This window comes from Hyperoodon ampullatus, assembly GCF_949752795.1.
Source record: "Hyperoodon ampullatus genome assembly, chromosome: 9".
NCBI lineage: Eukaryota > Metazoa > Chordata > Mammalia > Artiodactyla > Ziphiidae > Hyperoodon > Hyperoodon ampullatus.
In genome coordinates, this window is record NC_136922.1 from 17,527,460 (window position 1) to 17,552,955 (window position 25,496).

The following is a 25,496-nucleotide window of genomic DNA, read 5'->3' on the forward strand; positions in this document are numbered from 1 at the left end:
TTGTAAGACTCCCTTTTCTCATGGAGTATCATATATTGAGGCAATTTGAACACAGATCAAACTGTGAACCTTCCACCACCCGTCTTGACCTTTTATGAACAGTCAGACTTTATTATTACCAAAAGCAATGACATAGAAAGTGGAGGGTAGAGGCAATTGCCCAGTCCATCCTGAGATAGGAATTTTGCCCACACAGGCACAATGGGCGGGGACAAAGATACAAGCAGAGCGTGAGGAGAACTGCTACTAGCGGTTGTACTTTCTCATGTACAACCTCAGTGTCAGAAAGGCAGGCAGAGGGGATAGAAGAAGGTTCAATTTCAGTTTCCAACAAAGCAATACTAGATAAAACTTTAATAGATACAGAATCTTTAATGTGGCAGTGGTCACTGGAGGGAGAGAATCATAGCAGGGACAAAGGGAAAATTATAAGTATCTGCAGATGAGACCAGGAGTTATATGTAAGCCGACTCCTGGTCAATGTAGATTAAGAAAGAGATTTGGTGATTCATTGAAGTTGGCTTCTGAAAATGGGGCCAAAGTCACTTTTTAGCTTAGTAAATAATAGCCTAGATAGCTTTCTTTTTGGTGTATAGATAAATAAGAAAAATAAAATAAAGAACAATACTGGACCTATGTGAAGATGCTACAGATCAAGGAAAATGACAGATTATTATGAACACTGTAACAGCAAGCTTCTAAATGTGATTTACGGTAAGAATCAGAAAGTTTTAGAAAATTCATTAGCACCTTTAAAAGTGTATAAAATCCGTTGGATCAGAAAAGCATAAGAGAAAAAGGAGCAAAAAAGAAAGATAGCAGAGTGATATGCAGAGTGAGCTCTAGGAGTGAGAAAGCATTTCAGTGACAAAATCAAAATTTAACATTGGAGGATCGAAATGGAGGCTTTCCATTGGCAAATTAAATCAGTGAGTAGAGAAGAAACTCGCAAAACTCTTGCAGGACAGACAGAGCCAGAGGAGCTTAAAATGATGAGAGATACAGTGGATATGAAGGAGAGAAAACTTCCTGAAAACTAGATGAAAAAAATTTAAAGCAAAGCAATGATCAAGGCCATAATTAAGGAAAACAACAGAAACTGAGTGAAAGAAAAAAAAAACTGAGAAATTAAGATTGAGAGGATTTTCTCAGTTCTAAAGAAATCAGTGGAAGAGACCCAACGTAGAGATATGTTAGACATTTTTTTAAATAGCAAAGAGAAACAAGAATTTTATAAGCATGCGGCAGGAAAACAAAAATGTTATTTACAAAGGAACAAAAATCAGGTTACTCTCAAAATATTCCCATTTAGAAACAAATTCCAGTAGACATTTGAATAACCTCTATAGAGTTCTGAGCTCAAAGTAGCAATATAAGAAATGTACTCAGTCAAGGTAACTTTAATGTGTGAAAACAATAGAAAGACGTTATCAGATAAACAAGGATTTAGACAATATGCCACCACATAATCTTCTTTTAAAAATTACTAAAAGACAAATGAGAGATGAATCAAAATTAAGAACTAAGGGAAAGGGACAACACAAGTAAAAGGACTGCTGTTGAACTTTGAAGCCAATTAAATACAAGGTGGACTAAATAATTATGGTAAATTTAGTTAAGAATTGAATGCAAATACAAAATAATATTAATAGAAAAGATTTTGGAATATTAAATATTTTTATAATAATAGTAAATTCGGTGTAAAATTCCAAGTTAATAACTTGGAATGAAGTGTGTGTTGGTGGCTGTATATAAAACAATTCCATTTTAAAAATATCTCATATAGAAAGGGTTGCCTCAGGGATATCATTCTATTCTCAACTATAATAGTTAAAAATTAAAACCTAATATATATCTATTTTTAAATAGTAGTAACTATTTGAAAAACTAAAAGCAGGACATAAAACTTTCAAATTTCTGGCAAAATCAGTAAAAATACACACAAATGAAACAAAAATTGACAAGACAAACAACCAACTCTAAAAAAGAAAAGAGGCAAAAAAAAAAAGACACATAATAACTGAAAATGAAACAGAAAATAATAAAATTACTAATAACTGATAATAAAACAGGTAATCAAAATAGGATCAAATATATTGATTATGTCTTTTAAATTTCTCCATAAAATACAAACTGCAAGTTTACATTAAAAAAAATCAACGTCTTAGTAACAAGAGACATAATGTAAAACAAAATATTGTAAAAGTGTTAAAATCAAAGAAGCAATTGTTTATCAGTAAAACTTAAACAAACAAAAACCCAAAGCAGAATTCAAGGTAAGAAAGGCTAAGTGAGAAAAAGGTCATTTATAATGATGGAAAATACAACTGACAACTAATTGAGACATTACACATCAAATACCAAATTTAAAATACATAAAGCAGAAACTCTTAGAAATTCAATTTAAAATTGATCAAAGTATAGAATTCTGAGAAATATCAATACAAGCCAATCAACTTTAGCTAGACCAAGGATTCACAAAGTAAATAATGACATAAATTTCTATTTTAATTGTGTTTGATTTATGTATCAGATTCTCATACAAACATAGAACATATTTTGTTTTTATGTATCCATAGAACATTTTGAAAAACTGATCATAAACTTGACCACACACAAAAAATTCTCTCAAAAAGAACTCAAAAATCACATTCTCTTTCATAATATATTAAAATTAAAAATTAATAATAGAGACCTAATTTTTTAAACCTTCACTATATTTAAAACATCTCCAAAATAATTGTTGGGTCAAAAAACAAAACAAAATCACAAGATGAACTACTTATTAATTAATGAAAATATAAAGGATAAATATGAGGATTCACAGGATATATCAAACTTATAACCTTCAATTCTCTCATTATTTTTTAAAAGAATGCATGAATTAACTAAGTGTGAAAATTAAGTAACATAGACACATTGGGCCGAAAGATCTACTAAAGATAAAAGAAGAAATCAAATAATTTTTTAAAAAGTTGACAAATATAAGAATTAGTTTTCTGAAGAAAAAAGCTAATAATAAAAAGATTTGATAAATCTAAAGAATAACATAAAATAGGAAAAACACAGCATCATGAATGAAAAGAAACTTAACAATGGCTATGAAGGATATTCCTCAAAAAACTAAAACTAGAACTACCATATAATTCAGAAATTCCACTCCTGGGTTTATATTAGAAAACAAAAACAAAAGCACTAATTCAAAAAGATCCATGAACCCCAGTGTTCATAGCAGCATTATTTACAATTGCCAAGATGTGGAAGCAAACTAAATGTCCATCAACAGATGAATAGATAAAGAAGATGTGAGATATCTATCTATCTATCTATCTATTTATATACCATAGTGCACTACACAGCCATTAAAAAGAATGAAATTTTGCCATTTGTAACAACATGGATGGACTTGGAAGGTATTATGCTTAGTGAAATAAGACAGAGAAAAACAAATGCTGTGCGTTATTACTTATATGTAGAATTTAAAAAATAAACTACTGAATATAACAAAAAAATAAGCAGGCTCACAGAGAAAACAAATTAGTGGTTACCAGTGTGGAGAGGGAAGGGGGAGGGGAGAGAGGCAAGATAGGGGTAGGGGACTAATAAATAAATAAGGGTATATTGTACAGCACAGGGAATATAGCCAATAATTTATAATAGCTATAAATGGAGTATACTCTTTAAAAATTGTGAATCATTATGTTGTACACCTGAAATTTATATAATACTGTAAATCAACAATATTAACACCAAAAAAGAAATTTACTGAAGAAAAAACTGATAAAAGCATATTATGTACAAGTCTATTCAAATATACTTCAAAATCTTGATAAGTATGAATTACCCAAATATCCGTGACATAAGCAATTCCAAGAACGGGCCTCAAAGAAATGGGAACAAACAGACCCTGAAACTAAAGACTGTACTTAATCGAGATGACGCTGGTCAGACCAGCGATGACCGATTTAAAGAAAACTGTCAGAGCTGACTGTGCTGTTTCTGCATATAGCCCCCTCCCTCCATCTATAAAAGCTATTGCCCACTGATTGTCAGTGGGGGGAGTCCGTCTTTGGACAAGAGTCTGCCCTCTTGCGCCCCCAGTTGCTGGCCTTGGAAATAAAGCAAACTTTCCACCAACCTTGCCTCTTTATTAGCTTTTGAGCAGCGAGCAGCCTGACCTCCACTTTAAGTGTTTTGGCGCCCAACGTGGGGCTGCGTTCTCGCGAGATCTGACTGCGTGGGGTTTTCTGGAGTAGAGCTACCGGCCGTGGCAACACGCCAAGATGGCTGCGGTGAGTCAGCTGTTTGTGGCTCGGTGGCCCCGAGGGGAGGCTCTTGGGGGATGTCCCTCGCAGCTGCCAAAACCATTTGTTTTGGGAATCCTCCCTGTTTCTTCCCTGCTCGGCACTGGCTGCCAACGCACACTTTTCCTTGGTGGAACGGAAACATGCATCTGGACGAGCTGACAAGCTCCAAGACGGAGTAAGTTCACCTGTGTGCACCTGGGCAGAGTTCTGTTTTGAGCGCAAAGTGCTATTTGGGAATTTTTATTGGTTCTGACGTGTGTCTGACATCGAGGACCGTTTGTGTTGGGGAAATGTTTGTTTGGGACTCCATATCGATTATTCTCTGGAAGGATTTGTGACAGTTCTGTCTTCTGGTGTGTGAGTGGATATTCCATTTGCGTGCTTGGTATCTTTGTTGTCTTTTGTAAAATGGGAAATTCAGGTTCAATTCATTGGAAAAAACATGTTTAAAAAATTTTTATTTTACATTGGAGTATAGTTGATTAACAATGTTGTGTTACTTTCGGGTGTACAACAAAGTGATTCAGTTACATACACGTACCTGTATCTATTTTTTTCAAGTTCTTTTTCCATGTTAGTTATTACAGAGTATTGAGCAGAGTTCCCTGTGCTATGCAGTAGGTCCTTTTTGGTTATCTATTTTAAATATAGTAGTGTGTATATGTCAATCCCAACCTCGCTATCTATCCCTCCTGCCCACCCTTACCCCCGGTAACCAGAAGTTTGTTCTCTAAGTCTGTGAGTCTGTTTCCATTTTGTAAATAATTCATTTGTATTTTTTTTTCTAGATTCTGCATATAAGCGATATCATATGATATTTGTCTTTCTCTGTCTGACCTACTTCACTTAGTATAATAATCTCCAGGTCCATCCATGTTGCTGCAAATGGCATTATTTCATTCTTTTTTATGGCTGAGTAATCTTCCATTGTATTACAACAATATATATGAACCACATCTTCTTTATCCATTCATCAGTTGATGGACATTTAAGTTGCTTCCATGGCTTGGCTATTGTAAATAGTGCAGCTGTGAACATTGGGGTCCATGTATCTTTTTGAATTAGAGTTTTCACCTTCTCTGGATATATGCCCAGGAGTAGGATTGCTGGATCATATGGTAACTCTATTTTTAGGTTTTAAAGGAAACTCCATACTAAAAAACAGCCATTTCTGATTAAAAAAAATCCTTAGTGATTTGTGAGTTTCTTACATGATAAAGCTGATCTTTAAACCAACACCAAAATCCTACAAAAACACCAGAAGCATCAAGGCCTCATACCACTATTGTTATGCACTATTTTTCTTATAGTGTTATAAGATATGAAACAGCCATAAATATTACAAAAGAGGAGACATCTATTTTTATTTGTTAAAAATATGAATATATATGTACAGTCCTAATAGAATTAACTGAATACTCAATGGTTTTTCTAAATAAGACCAATAACCATATATAACTTGATCTTAGAAAGGGAAATTGATTTTATTTACAATAGGAACAAACCAAAAAATATTTGGAAAATTTAAAGCAAAAATGTCTGCGATAGATATAAAAATAACCACACATCACTGATAACAGTACAAGAAAATTTAGATAAATGAAGAAAAGGACCAAGTTTCTTGATGGTGACACAGAATGTTATAAAGATGACATCTATCTGTTTAATTTTAAAATTAGACAAAATGATTCTAAAGTTCACTTGGAAAAAACAGCAGAGAATATGTAAGAAATTTTTTAAAAGAGCAATAGAATATAAAAAGGATTTTTGCTCTATCATATATATTACATAATATAAAATACATATATAATTATATAAATATATGTTAATATAATTTATACCTATAAATTATATTTATAATAGTCAACATATATATTATATATAACATATTTATACACTTAACGCATATATATTGCATTATGTATGGTCACACATGTATATGCTACAAAAACAGACCTGAGTTTCCATTAGAAATTAGTTTTTGATTAAAAAAAAAAGCATAGGGCTTCCCTGGTGGCGCAGTGGTTGGGAGTCCGCCTGCCGACACAGGGGACACGGGTTCGTGCCCCGGTCCAGGAGGATCCCACGTGCCGCGGAGCGGCTGGGCCCGTGAGCCATGGCCGCTGAGCCTGCGCGTACAGGAGCCTGTGCTCCGCAACGGGAGGGGCCACAGCTGTGAGAGGCCCCAGTGCCGCAAAAAAAAAAAAAAAAAAAGCATAATATGTCAGTGGGTTATCCAACTAGTTGTGCTCTAAAAGTTGACTGTTTGGGAAACTGTAAGATTTTCAGTTAATGCCATACACCCACATATATTCCAGATAGATTATAGAATTACATTAGAAATAAAATCATAGAAAAAAACTGGAGACTAGTTATGCCTTTTCATGGATAATTTCTCATAATAAAAGCAATAGAACAAGACATAAAGGAAAGGGTTGATAACTATGACTGGATAAGAATTTTTAAAATATATTTTTTAACTAACATTAATAAAAATCAAAGGGATAACAAATTCTAAAAAAAAGAAATTCTAACTCTTACAATTTGTAATCAGGAAGACTGCCAAATTACATTATTTAACTTCATTCCTTTCAATTTCATAATCCATGAAATGGGCATAATAACACTCTTGGTTGTTTAGAGGACTAGAAAGAAGGTCTGGTCTATTTCTAGCATAGCCAGCACTCAACACAGTAAGTGTCAGCCATTGTTTTTAATAATTATTACTATTTCTATATATCTATACAAAGTTCAGTTAGAAAAATACTTAGATCCCCAACGGAAAGACAGGCAAAGGGTGTGAGTAATTTATGAAAGAAGAAACTTAATTAGCTAATAAAGTTGAAAATTTTAGCTTTGCTAATGAGATGCAAATTAAAACATTTATTAATGTTTTATTTTATTTTATTTTATTTTAGTTTAGTTTTTTTTTTGCGGTACGCGGGCCTCTCACTGTTGTGGCCTCTCCCGTTGCGGAGCACAGGCTCCGGATGCGCAGGCTCAGCAGCCATGGCTCACGGGCCCAGCCGCTCCGCGGCATATGGGATCCTCCCAGACCGGGGCACGAACCCGTATCCCCTGCATCGGCAGGCGGACTCTCAACCACTGCGCCACCAGGGAGGCCCAATGTTTTATTTTATTAAATGCCAGTTTCCATCTAATAAATCAGCAAAAAATTTAAATATAATATGAAAGAGAAGCTCTCTCAGACACTGGGAGCATAAATTTTCCACCAACTGACCTAGAAGGCAATTTGGCAATGGTCCATCCTCTTTTACTTGTAATTTCACTCCTGAGAATATGTTTAAAACTGTCAAAATTTTATTTTTGTGTGAATAATTGGACACATCTTAAATCAAAGGACAGCAAAGTTTTGTGTTAACCCAGCTTTATCAATGAAACTAATTTTTATCAGGTACTCCTAATATGTGTAAATTTATTTACTGTTTTTTGGTATTATACTGCTAAAAATCATACACAAAATAGAATTGAAAAAATTGAAATAAAAATAGAAATTCTAATACTTTCTTCCTGTACCTCAATGCACTGCCTTGCACTTCTCCTTGTGTGCATGTAGCCCATTTCAAAGACCACAGCCCAGAATGTTCTACAATTAGAAAAGAGTTCAGTAAGCCATGGCATCAGAGTAAATATTATTTAGCAGTTTGAAATCACAGTTTTAGATACTAATTCATTTGGAGAACATGGTTACAATATAATATAATAATGTCTATGATGGCAAATATAGTGCTCAGCTGTCATACCACGTGGTAGCTGGTAGCGCTTGTTAGGTCTCTAACAAATATTTATTAAATGAAAAGTGAATTATAAAAGAAGGATACTGGGGGGAAGGGATAAATTAGGAAGTTGGGACTAGCATATACACACTGCTACATATAAAATAGATAACCAACAAGGACCTACTGTATAAGCACAGGGAACTATACTCATTATTTTGTAATAACATATAAGGGAAAAGAATCCGAAAAAGAATATATATGTGTGTGTGTGTGTGTGTGTGTGTGTATATAAAACTGAATTACTGTGCTGTACACCTGAAACTAACATGACATTGTATATATACTACAATTTAAAAAAATGCTTTGCTGAAAAAAATACTTTATTGCTAAAAAATGATAACCATCAAAAAGAAAAGCGGAATACTAACTTGTATATGCAATGTGGATCTGTAAACATTAACAAAGGTAACAAAGATTGTATATAGACATACTACATGTATATATGTGTGTGTACACATATATACATATACACACACATAGATATATAACTTTCAAAGATTTCTACAATGAGTTCCATACTTCTAAAGTTCAAGATAGATATGGATGAAAAAATAGAGCTTAAAATATAGTATGACTGTCAAAATGAATGATGATGTTGAAAGGATGAAAGATAAAGTCTGAAATATAGAGAATATGAAATAAATATTTAGTTCAAGACCCCAAATTTTGCGACTCAGAGGACAGAATAAGAGGAAGTTATAAAGCAGTCTCTTACTTAAACGTTATTATGAATCTGTGCATTGCTATGGCATGCTTTCTTCTGCATTGTTGAGAAAACTTGGTAACACTTTCCTTCTTATTCTTCAGGATATACCTTTAAGGTAAGGGTTCTCTTACTTTAGTGCTCATAAGAATTTTCTGAGGAACTTGTTACAAGTATGGATTTCTGAGCCCTGCCCTCTGAGATTCTGATTTGACAAGTTTGAGGAAGGAACCCCTCCACCCCATTCCCCCCACGTGGTTCTAACCCACAGGACTTGAGCATCGCAGTTAGAGGTTGTAGAGCGGGACCAAGCATTTGCCCTGAATCCTGCAGAACCTCAGAGACCTGACGCACTGCGGGTCAGAATGGATGATAATAGAGAGGTGGGGTAGGATTGAAGTGGAGACTTAGAAAGCACAAGCTTCTTGCCAGGGCCACCCTGGAAGCACTGCATTAAGAAAAAGGCTCTTAATGCCATTAACAGTTGAAAAGGGGGCTTTTTATCATGTGAAAGTAAGTCAAAAAGCCCAGAATGCAAGTGACCAAATGTGTTAGAAGAGATGTGCTTTTACAGGTAGAGCGGAGGCTCCTTCCAACTTGATGCCCAGGTCGGTGCGGGGGGCAGGGGTTTGGGGGGATTGGGGAAGGTGGAGGGGTGAGATTAATGCCCGGAGAGTCCTGTAGGTAATGTTTTTTGTACAGTCCTTAAGCCCCACTGGGATGTAACACATTTTATTTTAGCCGAAAGAAACATTCAAAGAATTTAAAGTGACTTTTCTAAAACTGCCTTGGGAGCTAGTCAAGTGTCAACAAGAATGGATTTCAGTGATGTTAGGGACCCTCTGCCTTCCTCACCTGGCCGCGTGTGGCCAGGCGGACTTTAGTAATAATTTAATTCATCCTGAAGAGCAAGAAGGAAGCAGTCAGGGCAGCTTCTGCAGAGACAGGTAGAGCTGAGAGATGATTCATTTAATTAATTTCTCAAAAGAGATTAAGTTGATTTAAAGGCTGTTGGGATAAGATAGCAAGCAAAAATATGTGGCTGCAGTTTGGGTTTTCATAAGATTCAAGCTACTAAAGTGTTTTCTGGTTCCGTAGAAAGAACACCTTTTATGTGGTAGACATTTTGTAATCTTTTGTTTGTAATTTAAAATTTATCCAGAAAAAGGGATAGGAGGAAACCTTTAGAGGTGATGGAATGTGTTATTGTGGTGATGGTTTCACATGTGTCTGCGTACATCCAAACTCACCGAATTGTATACATTAAGTACGTGCTAGTTTTTAATATCGTTAAAACTAACTATACTATTGTTTTTGAATATCAATTATATCTCAGTAAAGCTGTTAACAAATGTTTTGATCTCACGCCCGAACTACAAGGTATTTCCCTCTGTGCTTCACTTTCCTCCCACAAAAGCAGCCTTTTGAAAGACAAGTCAGATCCTGTCTCATCTTGCTTAAAACCCTCTGTGGTTTCCTCTCCCAAGTCCCCACAATGGCCCAGAACCGCCCCCCCCATCTTGCTGTTGGCCATTTCTCTGGCACCCAATTCTCTGGCCTCACCACCTACCGACCACTCATTCCCTCTCAGTCATCTCAGCCTCCTGGTCCCCTGAGGGCGCTGAACAGGCTCCCAGGCCAGAGTCTTTTTCTCAGTGTCCCCTTGTGATGCTCACATGCCCCTCACCTTGCTCACGGTGGCCTCTGCTCAAGGGTCCCTTATCTGTGCCACCTCTCTGATCATCTTATATGTGACACACCCACACTCTCCCCACATTTCACTCTGCTTTATTTCTGTTCATAGCCCTCGGCACCACCCAACATCATGATGGTTCCTTATTTATTGATTTGGCTATTGTCAGTCTCCCCAAGGTATTTCAGTTACAAGATTGCCTGCATTGAGCTGTCTTGCTCAATGATGTGTTCCCATCACCTTGAAGAGTGGGTAGCATGGCACCCAGTAATCACTCAATACATATTTGTTGAATAAATAACTAGCACTAAAAATCCTCCCAATATCAAAGTTAAATGAGGAGGAAAGAATCTCCAGTAATCCTGTGCGACAACAAATCAAACTATTTTCCACTGGATTTAAAAAACTCGATTGTTAAACATCTGTCATCATTGACTCTATTTTTATATCAAAAACTCGGGAATGTGTTTCTTAGTTGATTTCAATGCTAATTTGAATTTACTTTTCTGCTTGTTTTTAATCAAAAAATGATTTCCTCCTGATTTTTTTAACTAAGTACTCTGCAGGTTTGATTAGAGTTTTGCTTGACATGCTAAGGAAATGAGTGCCCACAGGTGGCCCCCTCAAGATCCAGAAGCCAAGGGCGAACCTTGCAGGCAGGGTATAAATCCCACGGAGATTCCCAGCAGGACCCATCTGTTAGTGGGCATGGAGGAAAGAAGAGACACGAGGTCTTGTAGCTGAAGTAGTGAGAAAGGAGAATTCAGTGGTAGTCCATTTCTCATTTATTTTGTACAGGAAACAAAAAACTTTCCAGGCACAATGCATGTGCATGGGGAGAAACCGTGCAGAAGCTCAGTGGAGTAGAATGAAAAGAGGATTGTGTAATGAGGCTGCATTCCACCATGGATGTTTGAGCCTTCTTGGGGCCGCTGGTACCTTAACGTCACTGGGATGGACCCACTTACATAGATTCAGGATAAGTCAGCTGGCCTTTAGTTAAAATTGTGTATTTTTAATCTATGAAACATTTGTCTAGGCTAATTAATAGCAGAAGGGTGGGATGGGGATGGAGGCTTCTACACCCACTGAAAAGAGCCAGTTGTTTGTAAAGACTTCTGCACATCTGTTTTCTGATGTTTTTATGAGTGTGCCTTACTGATTTGTTAAAACAGGTCTGTTTTCCTCTTGACAACACATTACCCATTCTCATTACTGTAGGTGCTTGAGGATATTAAGGAAGCAATTCTTTAAAAATACTCCGTGACAAACGGTAGTAACTCAGGTGCTACATCTGCTCCACTTGGAAGTGCAGCCCTTAATTGCCAGTGATCCTGCGCATAGCTGTGTTGATACCTTGTTTTAGTGTGTGAGTCAAAAGATAGCTTGTCATCAGTTGCAGATTAGGGTTAGGAAAGCCCAGTTAAAACGCCTTGAGTGGAGCAACATGTTTATTCATTAGCATCTGTAATGATATTAAAACAGTGTGTCAAAGAAAGGGTGTTACGTGTGTGTGTGTGTGTGTGTGTGTGCATGTGCATGCATGGTCCAAGTGGTTAGTATACATTGGCATTTTACAGAAAGGGAAGATAAGGGATGCCAGGAAAATGTTGTATCTGTGACAGAAAGTATACGAGGCTCATAGAAGATGCCGAATACCATCCCTTTACTGATGTCTAGAGATGGTGAAATTTTTGATGGTAGCAAGCGTTTCTTCATCCTTACATCCCCCATCGTCCCTTGAATAACACCTCGTACATGATGAACTATCAGTAAATACCTGTTGAATTGCATCAGCTTTGTCCTAAACAGAACCGGATTCAGAGCCATCCCCAATCATGCAAATGAAAGAGAACATAAATAAATATTAATAAAAGCCGGCCTTGCTTTAAAATTGCCCTTGTTTCAAAGGCTAGAGATTTAAAGAAATACTCAGTTAAGTCTCTTTTTATGGTTGGGGTTAGAAACAAAATATTTTGAATAGAGGTTAATACGAGAGCTGATGGGGGGTCGGGAGAGTCCATAAAAAAAAAAAAAAAAAAAAAAAGGAAAAACCTCCCAGTTCCTGTATTTGTGAGAGCCCAAATCCCTAGGAATGAGAAGATTTAGCTAATCTTTCCAATCACATTCTCCCTCCCTCCCACCCCCATCTTCTTGGAATTATGTTATCTCTGCTGTCTTAAAAGCTCAGAAGCCTTTTGAATTGGAGCAGCATTCAAAGGACAGTCAAGGGTCACCCCTGGAATATTAAAGGAGAGTGGATTACAGGAGAGGGAGGAAGGAGCAGCTGGGGCGAGGCGCAGCCCTGTGCAGACCCAAGGCAGAAAAGGAGAGGAAAACTCCGCAGGAGCTGGTGTTGGCGGAGAGAAACCTGCCCAGATTGCTAGGAAGGACAAGAAGTAGCAACGTAGCAACACGCATTGTTAGTCCAGCCCACGTTATTGCGTTTTGAGAGGAGAGGAAAGGAAAACACCTATTAGTGAAATCAATTAGACAATGGCCTTTTGAGCAGAGATAGAATGGCTCTTTTAGAGAACGTGGCTACGTGCTTGGAAGATTAAAAGCCAGATATTGTTATAATTCAGGGATACAGCTCTACAGAACTTACAGCCCCCTGACCATTCTTAAAATAATAAGACCTCAGGATCTATAAAGCAAATTCCTTCTCAAAAGACATCAGAGTCACTTAGTTTTTAAAAATCTAACGAATTTGTGGTCTTCGATCATTTATAGATGTCAAGTCTTGTTTTGGTTTTTCAAATAAAATCAGTGGATATTTAGGGAGGGCTTACGATGTGCCAAACCCCATCTTAATATTTGCAGTAGGAGGATGCAGCGACAGGCCCTTACTCCTCAGCAGTGGTTACTTACTGATTGTTTTCCTGGGGAGGCGGGGGAGATGAGGAGGTGGATCAGGAATCCCTTTGAAAATCAGATGACAAAATGCACACAGTATTCACACTCTGTTAGGCGAGTGGCAGACCTGGAGCCGTGTATACAGCTCTTATTATTACCAGGCACTTGTCCTGTCCTAAGCATTCTTTGTCAATTACTTAATCTGCAAAGCTATCCCACGAGGCATATACCATTATTACCCCCATTTCCTCTCAGGGAAATTGAGGCTCAGAGAGGCCACACTAAGGTCCTTGCCCCAGGCCCTTCAGTGAGTAGGAAGTGACACCAGGCCCGAGTACGCAGGCCTGGTGAGGCTGGCCCCAGTTGGCCCGCTGTGGACCAAAGGGAGGGCATCTCTCTGCAAATCAGACCAGGCAGTCCCCGACACTTTACTGCTACCTGCCGGAAAATGTCTTAGTACAGTCATTATAAAAATGTGAACGGCACTTTCTCTGGCTGTGCGTTGGCTAGCCACACTCAGCCAGAGAAAAGCTAGACCTGCCGAGTGTGGAGGTTGTGGCATGTTCAGTGAGATGTGGACCCAACCCAGAAGGTACTGCTAAACCTTCAGGTTTCAAACTGGATGCTTAGGAATGTTAGTCTGTCAGCAGGGGGCAGAATGGATTTTTCTATTTATTTATGGAACTTTGAAACTGTAAGGAACTACAAGGATCCTTTTTGAATAAAAGGTTTTTCTCCTCAATTGTCTGTCTTTTGCTATTCAGAGTGGAAGAATAGAATTAGATGTGTCCACATATTTAATGGATTATTCATTTAATTCATTTCTCGGAATATTTGCTTCCGAGAAAAATGATAGAACATTTGTAATAAAATATTTCTAATGTGCTGTGTGTGTTTGATGATACTGCTCCTGAATGACCATGGGGTGCCTGGGAAAGAGAGTGAAGTGTGTAGGAGCAGCATCAGAGGGAGAATCTTCTTGGCTGAACAGGAGGCATGGACACAGCTGAGGCTGAGGCCCACGGTGGGCCGGCCATGGCCTCATCTACGGCCACCTGAGTCCAGCACTGATGCCTTTGCTTGGCTGAGCTTATCCCCTGGACCAGACGTAGCTTTGCTCTCATTCAACCTCCGTCCTAAGCAGAGAAAAAGGACTTTCCTTTTCCTTTTCAGTGTTGCTATTAAATTCTTCCATTTTGTCTTATGGTAAAACAAAGTAACACAATCATGCAAAACCCAACTCACATTTCTGGAAGCAGAATATGAGTCAGTGTGTATGTGTGTGCGATGCCAGACAGGTAAGATAGCCAAGTGAGGCCTTAGTTTCATATTGTATAGTTTCAGATGTGATTAAACGTATGTTTAAAATATTAAAAATGTCAACCAAGGACAATCCTTGCCTTAACCAAACTCCCTCCCTTCCTTCCTCCCTCCCTCCCTCCCTCCCTTCCTTCCTTCCTTCCTTCCTTCCTTCCTCCTTCTTCACAATCAATCAATGAATCAATCAAAACACATTTCTTGAGAGCCTTTTTTTGTATCACACACGATATTGGCGCCCAGTATTGGGGATTCTGAGACATGTCTGTCTGCAAAGGACTCAAACATCTCAGCTGTAGAGTCTATCGCTTAAGTCTTTTGGAAAAGTAAGTGATTAACCAACCAAAAACTATCATGATTTTATTGCATCTGCGATGCATGGCAAATATGTAACATGGGCGGACCTGTGAAACCCTTTCTTTAAGTACACTGAAGTCTCCATACAGAATATATGAGAGAAGCCAATATGGTGTTAAAACTGGGAGTGGGTGCTTTGGTCCTCCCCTGGCCCTAGAGGTACCTCCCCAAAACCTTAGGTCTTCTCAGTTCAATGCTCATTTTGAGAACTCTGAGACTAGAGACCAAGTCTTTCCATTCCGTGAACCAACTATATCATCCACCTTTGCAAAAGGTTACTATCTATCTATCTATTTATCTATCTATCTATCTATCTATTTAATCTGTCTGTCTGTCTCTCTCTAAAGTACCTCTTAGAATTTTTAAGATGCTAGAAAGTACGTTTTTTAGGATCATATAGGTTTTTTCTTTGTAACTCCTTAGTAACTGCACATTCAAATCTCTAAATACAAGTCCATTTTAATCTGAGTTGTTTTCTGATTAAATTCTGATACCTATTTGAAGCCGTCAGATTATAAAGAATGTATGAATATAGGGTATGTGTATGCAATGTCGATACTGCTGTATAACCCCATTACCAAAAGACCAGATCTAGATGAGCCTGGACTGAACTCTTATTGATGCTTTTTCACAAAGGCAGCAGGAAATTGAATTGATGGTGCTATATTAGGTTGTCAATATCAGTGTCTCCCTTTCTTCCCAGATAAGTATACATGAAGCATCACGCATACAGTCATTTTAACCTCTTGGGGGCAAAGGAGCTATAGAGGTACAAGGTGATGAGCTAGATGAGGTGTGTCTGTCTGTACACGAGATGCTTTGTAGAAGTCCAGAACTCGCTGACTACTGTTTGATGGATTATGTTGTTGTTGTTTCATTGTATGTTTTGCTTGTTTATTTGCTTGTTTGTGTTTAAATACAGCTGTGTCTGATACTCTAATCTTTAATTGGAGTTGTCTGTAGACCATTAGCATAGTTAAGAGGATGTGGCACTCGTGGTGGGACTTGGAGAAAGATAGAAACTCTTTCTATAGCAAGTGACAGGGGAGAAGGAGATTGTATGCTTAACTGAAGTTCAACAAACCTCAACAAAAAGACAAGACTCATGTGTACAAAATGAAATACCATCCTCTGACACCAAAGCGAATCAGATATTTTGCAATCTTTTTTTAAAAATTAATTAAATTAATTTATTTATGTACTTTTGGCTGTGTTGGGTCTTCGCTGCTGCACATGGGTCTTCTCTAGTTGCAGTGAGTGGGGGCCATTCCTCGTTGTGGTGCGCGGACTTCTCATTGCGGGGGCCTCCCTTGTTGCAAAGCATGGGCTCCAGGCATGCAGGCTTTAGCAGTTGCGGCTCACGGGCTCTAGAGCGCAGACTCAGTAGTTGCGGCGCACGGGCTTAGTTGCTCCGCGGCATGTGGGATCTTCCCGGACCCGGGCCCGAACCCATGTCCCCTGCATCGGCAGGCGGACCCTTAACCCCTGCGCCACAAGGGAAGCCCAGATATTTTGCAATCTTATTTTATTCTTCCAAGATGGTTCTGGGCTTCATCTTAACTGACTATCCCCTAGATAAAATGTTGGGGATTGGTGAAGGCAACAGTGTAAGTTGCCCAAGGCATCTTCTGAACAGGGGTTCTGGACTCTATTTCACTCTGTAAATGACACGCCTGCTCTCTAAGACACCGTGGGTCATCACCCAGTGTAGTGGGTTATGTTGCAGTGGCCTAAGCCAGATTTTATTTGCACAATTACTGGGTTCTTTTTAGTGGTTGATGGCAGTCAGTAATGATTTGAGATGGGGGAGACCTTGCTACATCCCCAAAGCCTTCCTACATGCTTATAATGAAATCAAGCTCTGAGACCAAAAGCTGCCATACATAACATAGTTATTAAATATCCCCAAATATTATTATCCCCCAAATTATTAATCATCCCAAAATAGTTTGTTCAACCTGTCTGTATGCTTGATAAAGTCATAGCTGTTTGTCATTTTGGGTGAACAGAGCACATCTGGTATGGAAGGTTCATTAAAGTAGGTGTGGCAAGATTCTAGAAGCTAGATGAGTTTCCCTCACAGTCAGCATTAGGCAACTAGAACTCTCTGACCCAAAGATTGGACATGGGACAGTTTGGGGGTCAGACCTTAGGCCACTAGCCCCAAGAGCATAAAGCAACAGGACTTGCTGGATTTTTAATATTCTCTGGTTCCACTCAAGGGTGGGGAACGTCTCCGAAATATTTTAGCCAATACATATATCTTGAATATGACTAATTTAACCAAGTGAGAACTCATTTCTAACCTCCATTAATGCTGATCAACAATTTCACTCAAAATTAATATAAATTGTACTAATTAGCAAAATGTAGGGTGAGGGAGTGGTGGACAGTGAACAGAGGTAGCTGTGGAATTTTTGGTGGCCAAGCCTGGAGTAGGGACTTTCTGATTAAACACCAGCCCTGGAGCATGAATACTGTTTAAGGCAGCTGACCGAGCCCAGAGTAGACCTCAGGGGTCTGAAAATCTTTTCTTTAAAGGGGCAGAGAGTAAGTATTTTGGTCTTTGAAGGCCGTAAGACAGAATCTAGGCTGCCCTTAAGGAAGGGACATGACCTTGGAAGAGGCAGGTCCCTTTAGGCAAAGGCAGCTCCTGGGAAGGACTCAGGGGTGAGCCGTCCTTAGCCAGCATTCCTGGCAGCTGGGAAATGAGTGCCTTGGTCCTAAAGCAGGGATCTAGGTAGCACATTTCAGCATCCACTATAGCATACACTTCTGGTCCAATCTGAAGGCGTGGAAAGAAAAACAACTCACAGTCCATTGGATGCCTTAATGAGGGAAGAGGTGTGGTGAAAAATGGTCTCTCTGTGTAACACTTTCTACCTTTCAAAACATATTTGCATGCAGTATCTGTACATGACCTCGCTCAGGTCTCATATTTTTCCCTTGAGATATGTAAAGCCATGTTGGTACAGAATCCAAGAAGAAAGAGATGGTGATTCACTGACAGTCATGCAGATGCTAAATCAGGGGATATCCATGAAGTCTCCTGAAGTTTCCTCAGTACTTCACTCTCGAAACCCAGCATTTATTTTGAGTTTTGAATGCCCTGCGTGATTTTCACAAATATTCGTCTTCGTTATTATGGGATAGATTAAAAAAAATGTTGGCCACACTAACTAAAAGTGGAGAGACAGGAAAGAAAAAACGGTTGTGAGTACTGGCTTTAAGTAGGCAACCTAAGTTGGGATCAGCATGTTGCTGTGAAAATCTGTTGTGGGATTATCAAGGGTATATACGTTTGAGCTTTGTAATTAAATTTATTGTAATGCAATTTTTTGTCTATTGAGTATTTGCTAAAAATGTGGGATTTCCAGCTTTTCTCAAAACAATTTTTGTTTTCAGTCTAGGAAGTGACACTTAAAATAAAATGATCAATCAGTGGTGGGTAAATTTATGGTGTTTTTTTTTTGCGGTACGCGGGCTTCTCACTGCTGTGGCCTCCCCCGCTGCGGATCACAGGCTCCGGACGTGCAGGCCCAGCGGTCATGGCTCACGGGCCCAGCCGCTCCGCGGCACGTGGGATCCTCCCAGACCGGGGCACGAACCCGTGTCCCCTGCATCGGCAGGCGGACTCTCAATCACTGCGCCACCAGGGAAGCCCTGTGGTGTTTTTAATGTCTTGTGATCTTCATTAATTTTCAAAATTTTCAACTATATATATACATATACATATAAAGAAAAATATGTACACATATAAAGCAAAACATAAAAATAAACTGTGGTCTTATTTCCAAAAGTCAAATAGAATATCTTTTTAAAACTTATTGATAGAAGGAGGAAGTTTTGAAAATACATAGAAAAATTAGAAATTCTTTGTAACTTTTGGGGGAAAACATTCTTTGGTACATTAAATTTCATATTGAGAACTAACTTCATTAACCTTAATAATATTTGGTAATTGGTTAAAGAAAGAGAAAAATTGTTTTTTCTTTCCATGGCTAAGGTAACAGAATCCACACTTGAAGTTTCCTTTTCCCCAAACCTGCTAAGGTCAACTTTCTTCCTCTTCATTCATCTATGATTTTGATTTTTACTTCTCAGTGGGAGAAATTAAATACAAAATGTGATGCCGTCTTTGCATCTTAAATTGTCTGTAGGTAATTTGTTCCACTGATTCCTAAATTGAAATGTAGCATTTTAAGGGGTGGGGGGAGAGCGAAACCCAATATACTTTTTTTTCTTCGTAATGGATATAATTTTTCTATCAAATTCTAGAAATAGATCTGTTGAGTGCAACTTTGCCCTACTCTGGCGCTTTGTGACCAAATGAATTGTTCCCTTGGATTTTTGAAGCCTGCCTGCCTGCCTATCTTATTTAGATTTTCCTCAAAGCTGTTCTGATTGCCTGCTTCATAGTTTGTATGTACATAAAAATATGCTGGACTGAGTTCAAGCTCAGCTTAGAGGGGTGAGGGTATTTCCATTGCGTGGCTGCCACCGGACACGGATGTTTTGCTGAGTTAATAATAATCTCCCTATCTTTAGTTTCCCTGACTATAAAATGAGAATGATTATGCTTACAAAAACTCTGTTGGTTAAATTATTGAAGGCCTTTAGCTGAATTATATCTTTGTTTATCTGGTATTATTTTTAACAGCCTGGTGAAAGCCCAAGTCGAATTCTTTCCTTTGCACAGTGCCCTATATCTCCTCTTCAGATAAAGATTTTACAACAGAAATACATGGGGACATCCTTATTTAAGAATTAAAGGGTATCAGAAATAAGCATTTGAAGAGAGTATTTACAGTTAGTATATACTAAGCTGTGTATAACTGTATATGAATAAACGGTAAGGAATATTAATTAGGTAAAAGAATGTAAGAAGCACTGGACAGATATGTACTTGTTGAAGGCGTCTAGCCTGTTATTATAGAATAGTTAAAAATTAGAACTGTAATTTACGTTAGCTGTGATCTAAGCAGGCACAGTCTAAAATGTTTCAAGAAGCACGAGATCCGTTAGATAATATAATGAAGACTAAGGAAAAGGTCTTCCATGGTCAGATAATTCTGGGAAGTGCTACCTTAGGCAGAGTTGAATTGATTTCTTTCCTGGTAGACTTTTCTGCTGTGTTTTCCACGTGGGTATGATTACAAAAATCCTTTATTGTAGAATCTCTTTTAGGACAAGTGTTCTGTGGAATGCACTTTGGAAAATACTGTTTTATTTTGACCCTTTCATTTTCCAGATGAGAAAACCGTGGGTGAGAGTGGTTAAGTGATTGCTAAGATTATGTAGAGCGTGACACTGTCTGAGGTCCTGTCTACCATTCCATGTCACCCCATGGATTTTACCTAAGCAGCGTCAGACAGAGAGGTGTTTTTTTCCTAGAGTCTGAAGAGAAGAAGATAGTATACACAGCATACTGTGGGAATCGGTTATCCAGGGTTTAACACCCTTCCCAGTCCATAATTCAAGTTCTGGGAAACCCCATGGGTTACCTAGTCCATGAGCCTCTTTTTTTTTCACACAGTAGAGGGTGCTGTATAAAAAGATGCTGATCCTTGGAAATGAAATCTACTGGGGTTCAAAATATAGCTTCACCACTTATTAGCTGCGGGGTAAGTCACCTAACCTCTCTGAGTCTCAGTCCTTTTTCCCTAAAGTGGGGTTAATACCTTGCATACTTTGAGTGACATTAAGTATATCTGAGGTGCCTGTTTGGTAAAGGCATTCAATACATGCAATCTATTTTTATTTTTTAACAATGCACAAAGGAGGTTTAAATAATTGCTGTGTGGTCTGATGCTGACTGCAGTCCTTTCATTGTAGGACATGGTGAAAATTTTTGAGATTTTGCTAATGGAATCTACATCTCTTATTTCTTCTTCTTTTTTTTTTTACTGTCTGGCTTCTTGGGTCTCTTATGACCCTTGTGAATTCCTGTATTGGCACATGCATCTCTTATTCTTGCTTATACTTGACACGGTTCCATCTTGGACAAGTCCCTTTCTTCAGTCAGGGCCGATGAACAAACTGCAGAGAAGTCCCAACTTCTACCACTCTAGTTGTGACAATTTCAGATTTCCAAGTAAGACGTCTTCACCCACTATTTTTTGCCTCCACTAGCTCTTTCTGTTCCTGTCTGCTGCTGCAGCAATCCTTGTACATGTGAAAGTTGTAGCTCTGTAACATTCCTGCAAGCACCCACGTCCGTGCACGTTGGAAATCCTTTCCTTACTCTGGGAGAAAGGATTTCACAGACCGACATCGCGTTTGGCAGGGAGAAAACAACTTCCAAGCCAAGTGCTGCTTGAAAGAGGTACGCCCACCCCAGTCACTTATAAGGCTGTGCTCAGGGGTTACTGCTTGTGACGCATTTTTAAATGGACCCCACCCCACCCCCGCCCAGTGGCTATAGCTGTGCTTAAAAGCTGTCTGCTCTCTGCTTCTCTGGGGCTTTGCTGTTTAACCATGTCATGCACATATATATATGTGGCCTACAGCTGCATCATGGGAAAACGTAGAGCATTTTGTAAGATAAAAAATCAAGTGAGTACTTAGATGACAAACTCCTGAATTTCCAAAGCTCAAGTCACTGAGAGGCACTAGTTGGGAACCTAGCCATGGATGAGGGTACCTAAACGTAATTTAAAGAAGAAGAGCTAATGGTCAGTGAGTATACACCATCTGCCAGTACATGCTTTGCACACATCAGCCAGACTGAACATCTTAAAAGATTTAAGTGCACTTGAACTTAGCAGCCGCATTTCAGCTCCTCTGTGGGATTCGGGATTCAGTTTGACCATTCACAAATAAAGCAGGAATAGAATATCCTTTTCTTAAGTCTGCCCAGGTACTCACTGATACATGCATAACCATGTTTGGCTTATCACGAGGGTAGTGAATGTCATTCTAAACACAAGTTTACCATTAACACCATCTTCAAAAATGCTCCAATGAGCAGTGTGGTCACAGAGACTGGGTGTCTCAAAGGCATGAGTCACACCCGCTCCTTTAGGTCAGAGAGATTGAGGACTCAACCTTTCATAGAGTAAAATAAATGCACTAGAATTTAAACCTGGTCCCTTTCCTTCATATGAAGCTATGAGGTAAAGCTATGTTTCCTTTTCTACCTCACTCCGCTCTGCTTACCGAATCAGAAGACTCCAAACACGTGGTCTTTCTTAGATACATAGGAAAGAAATTGGGGGAAATTTGGAGACTTTTGTGTCTCCTTTCCCCTCTGCCTGCCCCATTCTCCTCCCCCCAACCCCCATTTTCAAGCGCTCCAAACCCCCACCTCCAAACACAGTAAATGAAATGCTAATCTATCACCAGCAAATTTAGGCTGACAATACGGTGAATCGACCATATTGATGACATTGATTACATTTCAAATATTTACACTACAGTGAGACAAGCCTAATTTATTCTCTAAAGAGTTCAAGGTAGGTCTCACCCGTTTCCGAGTGGGGGAGACAATGGAGAAATGTTTGTGGTTGCTATCTGCAATAATCTGATGCTGACAGAGAGTAGTATTTTATTTAGTAATTAACAGTGTAAAGGGGAGAGAAGCTGTCATGTTGGTTCTTAAGCTGGAGAATGTGATGAAAGATGATATCTGCGATCTCATCCTTTCTACTTGTTTAGGATTGTCAGGATGAGAAATGTCAGCATTATGAAAGCTGGGCTCTGCTCTTGATATGATAAAACCCTTCAAAAGCCAGTCTTCCTCCATCCCTCGTCCCCCGCCTTTCTCGCTCTCTCTGCACTTGCTTTTTATTTATCCTGTTTTGTTAGATGGCAGAAATATAATTCTTTTCTTTCTTCCTATTATAAGCCACCATTTTTGTTTTATTATATGTTTCACAACCCCTAATGCCCCACTGAAAATTACCTTGTTAAATGACAGTGTTTCAAAGCCATGAATCCTTTCCACCATTCCCTCAGAGGTTTGAAACAGTCAACAGACTGTAAAGAATAAATAATAAAAAAGTATTGATTATTTTGATGACTGTGAGATTCAATTAAGTATTAATTTTGCCCTCCAGTGGACCTATCAAGGTATTCAAAAGGGAGGATTCGGCTCAGCTAAATGCGTGCTGAGTGCTTCAGACTTAAATAGGGAGAAAATGTGTTTACCTACAGTATTTGAAGAAGAAGTGCATTGATGCACAGAGTCCAATATTTAAGTGCTGTGCAAATTAAGCCCTGGTGACAGTGACATTGTTTTCCGTGGTATGAGTATTGACTAAAGAAGTGAATTTGATGACAGCTTAAACTATTTGTATTGATTAACATTTTCATAGATTATCATGTGTCATATCAAATTCACTTTTCAGGCATGAATACATTAAAAAAATATAACCCCAGGCTTACCACAACCAATGTAATGATGGGACAAGACAGCATGCGGCCCTACCTGCCCCTGCGCTGGTCACCTGTCTCCTGCTCAGGAGCCATTTAAGCATGAACTTGGCAATAAATAGCTCCCAGAACACGCAAAAGGGGCACTTCCGGCTTTTCTCTCCCTTCTGCCTCTGATACCTGTGCCACCACAATAGCATGCGTCTTAGTTTGCAAATGGAATAGAAGGCTGCCCTTGGAAAAATATTGCTGATCCTAAAATGCCTTCCTAACGAGCTGAAGATAAAGCAGATTTAAATTATTGGGGGGTAAAGTTTGCCTTTTCGGAGGTGATCTTTGACTTCTTTTTCTTTAATGCTCTGGGCATAGGATGCTCTAGGTATCCGAATTATTGAACAGAGTTTGTAAGTATTTTTCCAATTCCTTTCAAAAACTGTAAACCAATTTTCGTCTCTTCTGTTGTTTCCTTTCAAATGTTCATTTGATTTGGGGTCAGCTGCAGTCCCAAATCTGGGACCAGCGAAGTCAACTTCTAAGAGTGCTGCTAGAATTTACATAAGAAATCTCTTTCATTCCATTGAAAGCCTTTGGAGGACTCTTTTCTCCCTGTCTCTTTTTTCTGCTCTCGGGATAGGGTTTAATTGCTTCTCCCCCAGGGAGAGGGCTTCCTAAAATAACCCTGGGGTCCTCCCTAGGGTGCTCCTTCCTTTTGAGTCTGTTGCCGAAGTACAAACCCCGCACTTTCTTTTTTTTTTTTTCTCTTCTTGCATTCAAGACAGCACAAGGTGTAAAAACATTTGCACAAAAGCACATCCCACAATTAAAGCTGTGTTGGTTAGGTTGCTTTCAAAGAAGTTTTTTCTTTTCTCTCTCTCTCTCTCTCTCTTTTTTTTTTTTCCTCAGAAGCCTCCTGCATCTCTCTCATGCTAGTTGAGCTTTAATAGGGTGGGGAGGAATGGAGAACTCGGATCCGTAATAGCTCTTCACTTGACTGCAGCCAGCAATAACAGCGGGAGCAGTCAGAGATAAGAGAGAGGGGAGAGAGGGAGAGTCTGTGTGTGGAAGAGAGAGAGAAGAGGAGAGGGAGACAGAGGACACGCACACACTCAAGCAGCCACTTTTTTTTTTTCCTCCCCTTCACTCTTTTCCCCCATCCTAGGATCCAATGATAGCTGGACAAGTCAGTAAGCCCTTGCTGTCAGTGCGGAGTGAAATGAATGCGGAGTTGGGAGGTGAGGACAAGGCTGCTACTTCAGACAGCGAGCTGAATGAGCCCCTGCTTGCGCCCGTGGAATCAAATGACAGCGAGGACACTCCCAGCAAGCTCTTCGGTAAGTCTGTCTAGGTATTTCATTTCACTCCTACCATGATGTCCGGAAGAGCCATCCGCACCCTCACCCCCTCCTTTTTTTTTTTTTTTTTTCCTGTTGTTCATTCAATTTTCTTCTAAGTACCAAAGAGGACCTTGGCATCTTGGAGGGGCCGAACCACCCCAGCTGATGAAGCCAGCTGGCTGGGAGGGTGTCCTCCAAACTTTTCCCAACCAGGAACTTCCTCCTGCCCCTTTGTACTGGTCAGATATTGCTAGCGTCCCCAGGCTAGAGATCATGGGGAAAAAAAGAAGAGCAGAATCATCATCAGGAAATCAGTTCCATTGTGAGAATTGGTTAACGTTTATTGAATAAATATCGACTCGGTTTCGGGTTGCTTCGCAGCCTTTTGTTAAGGGGAAGGAGAGTAAAGAGTTATTATCTGTAGTCAAAAGACCAGAGAGGGGAACTGAAAAATATCAATACCGGTCATTCTCTGCCAGGTAAACAAAGGTGGCTACGGGAAGGGCACAAAGACATAACATTTTGTAATCACAATTAGAATGAACATCTCTTCTTTTAAAAGGGCGATGAGGGAAGAAAATAGGTCCTTGGCATCCCTCGCCTCTGCCGCTCCCCTTTAACAGAGGTTTATAGCCTCATCCTAATGTGGAGGCAGCCCAGAACCTTTTTAGAAATCTTCGTTTCGTAAACAAAACAAGAACAAGCAGAGTGCCACTCCAGGAAAGACATCTGTCATTCAAACAGATGACACTCTGT

At 39.1% G+C, this 25,496-nt stretch overlaps 1 protein-coding gene across 2 annotated transcripts in view; it reads left to right on the forward strand.

The window, feature by feature from the left end:
• Positions 1 to 25,496, forward strand: part of POU6F2 (POU class 6 homeobox 2) — a gene marked incomplete at both ends in the record, with an annotated part of 471,443 nt that overhangs the window by 77,686 nt on the left and 368,261 nt on the right. The window contains one exon of one of the 2 annotated variants that reach the window (XM_079711059.1): positions 24,566 to 24,737. In XM_079711059.1, the coding sequence (XP_079567185.1) occupies positions 24,566 to 24,737 (172 nt within the window). Of the gene's footprint in view, positions 1 to 24,565; positions 24,738 to 25,496 lie in introns of those variants that run through there. The other variant, XM_079711060.1, reaches the window with a different exon arrangement.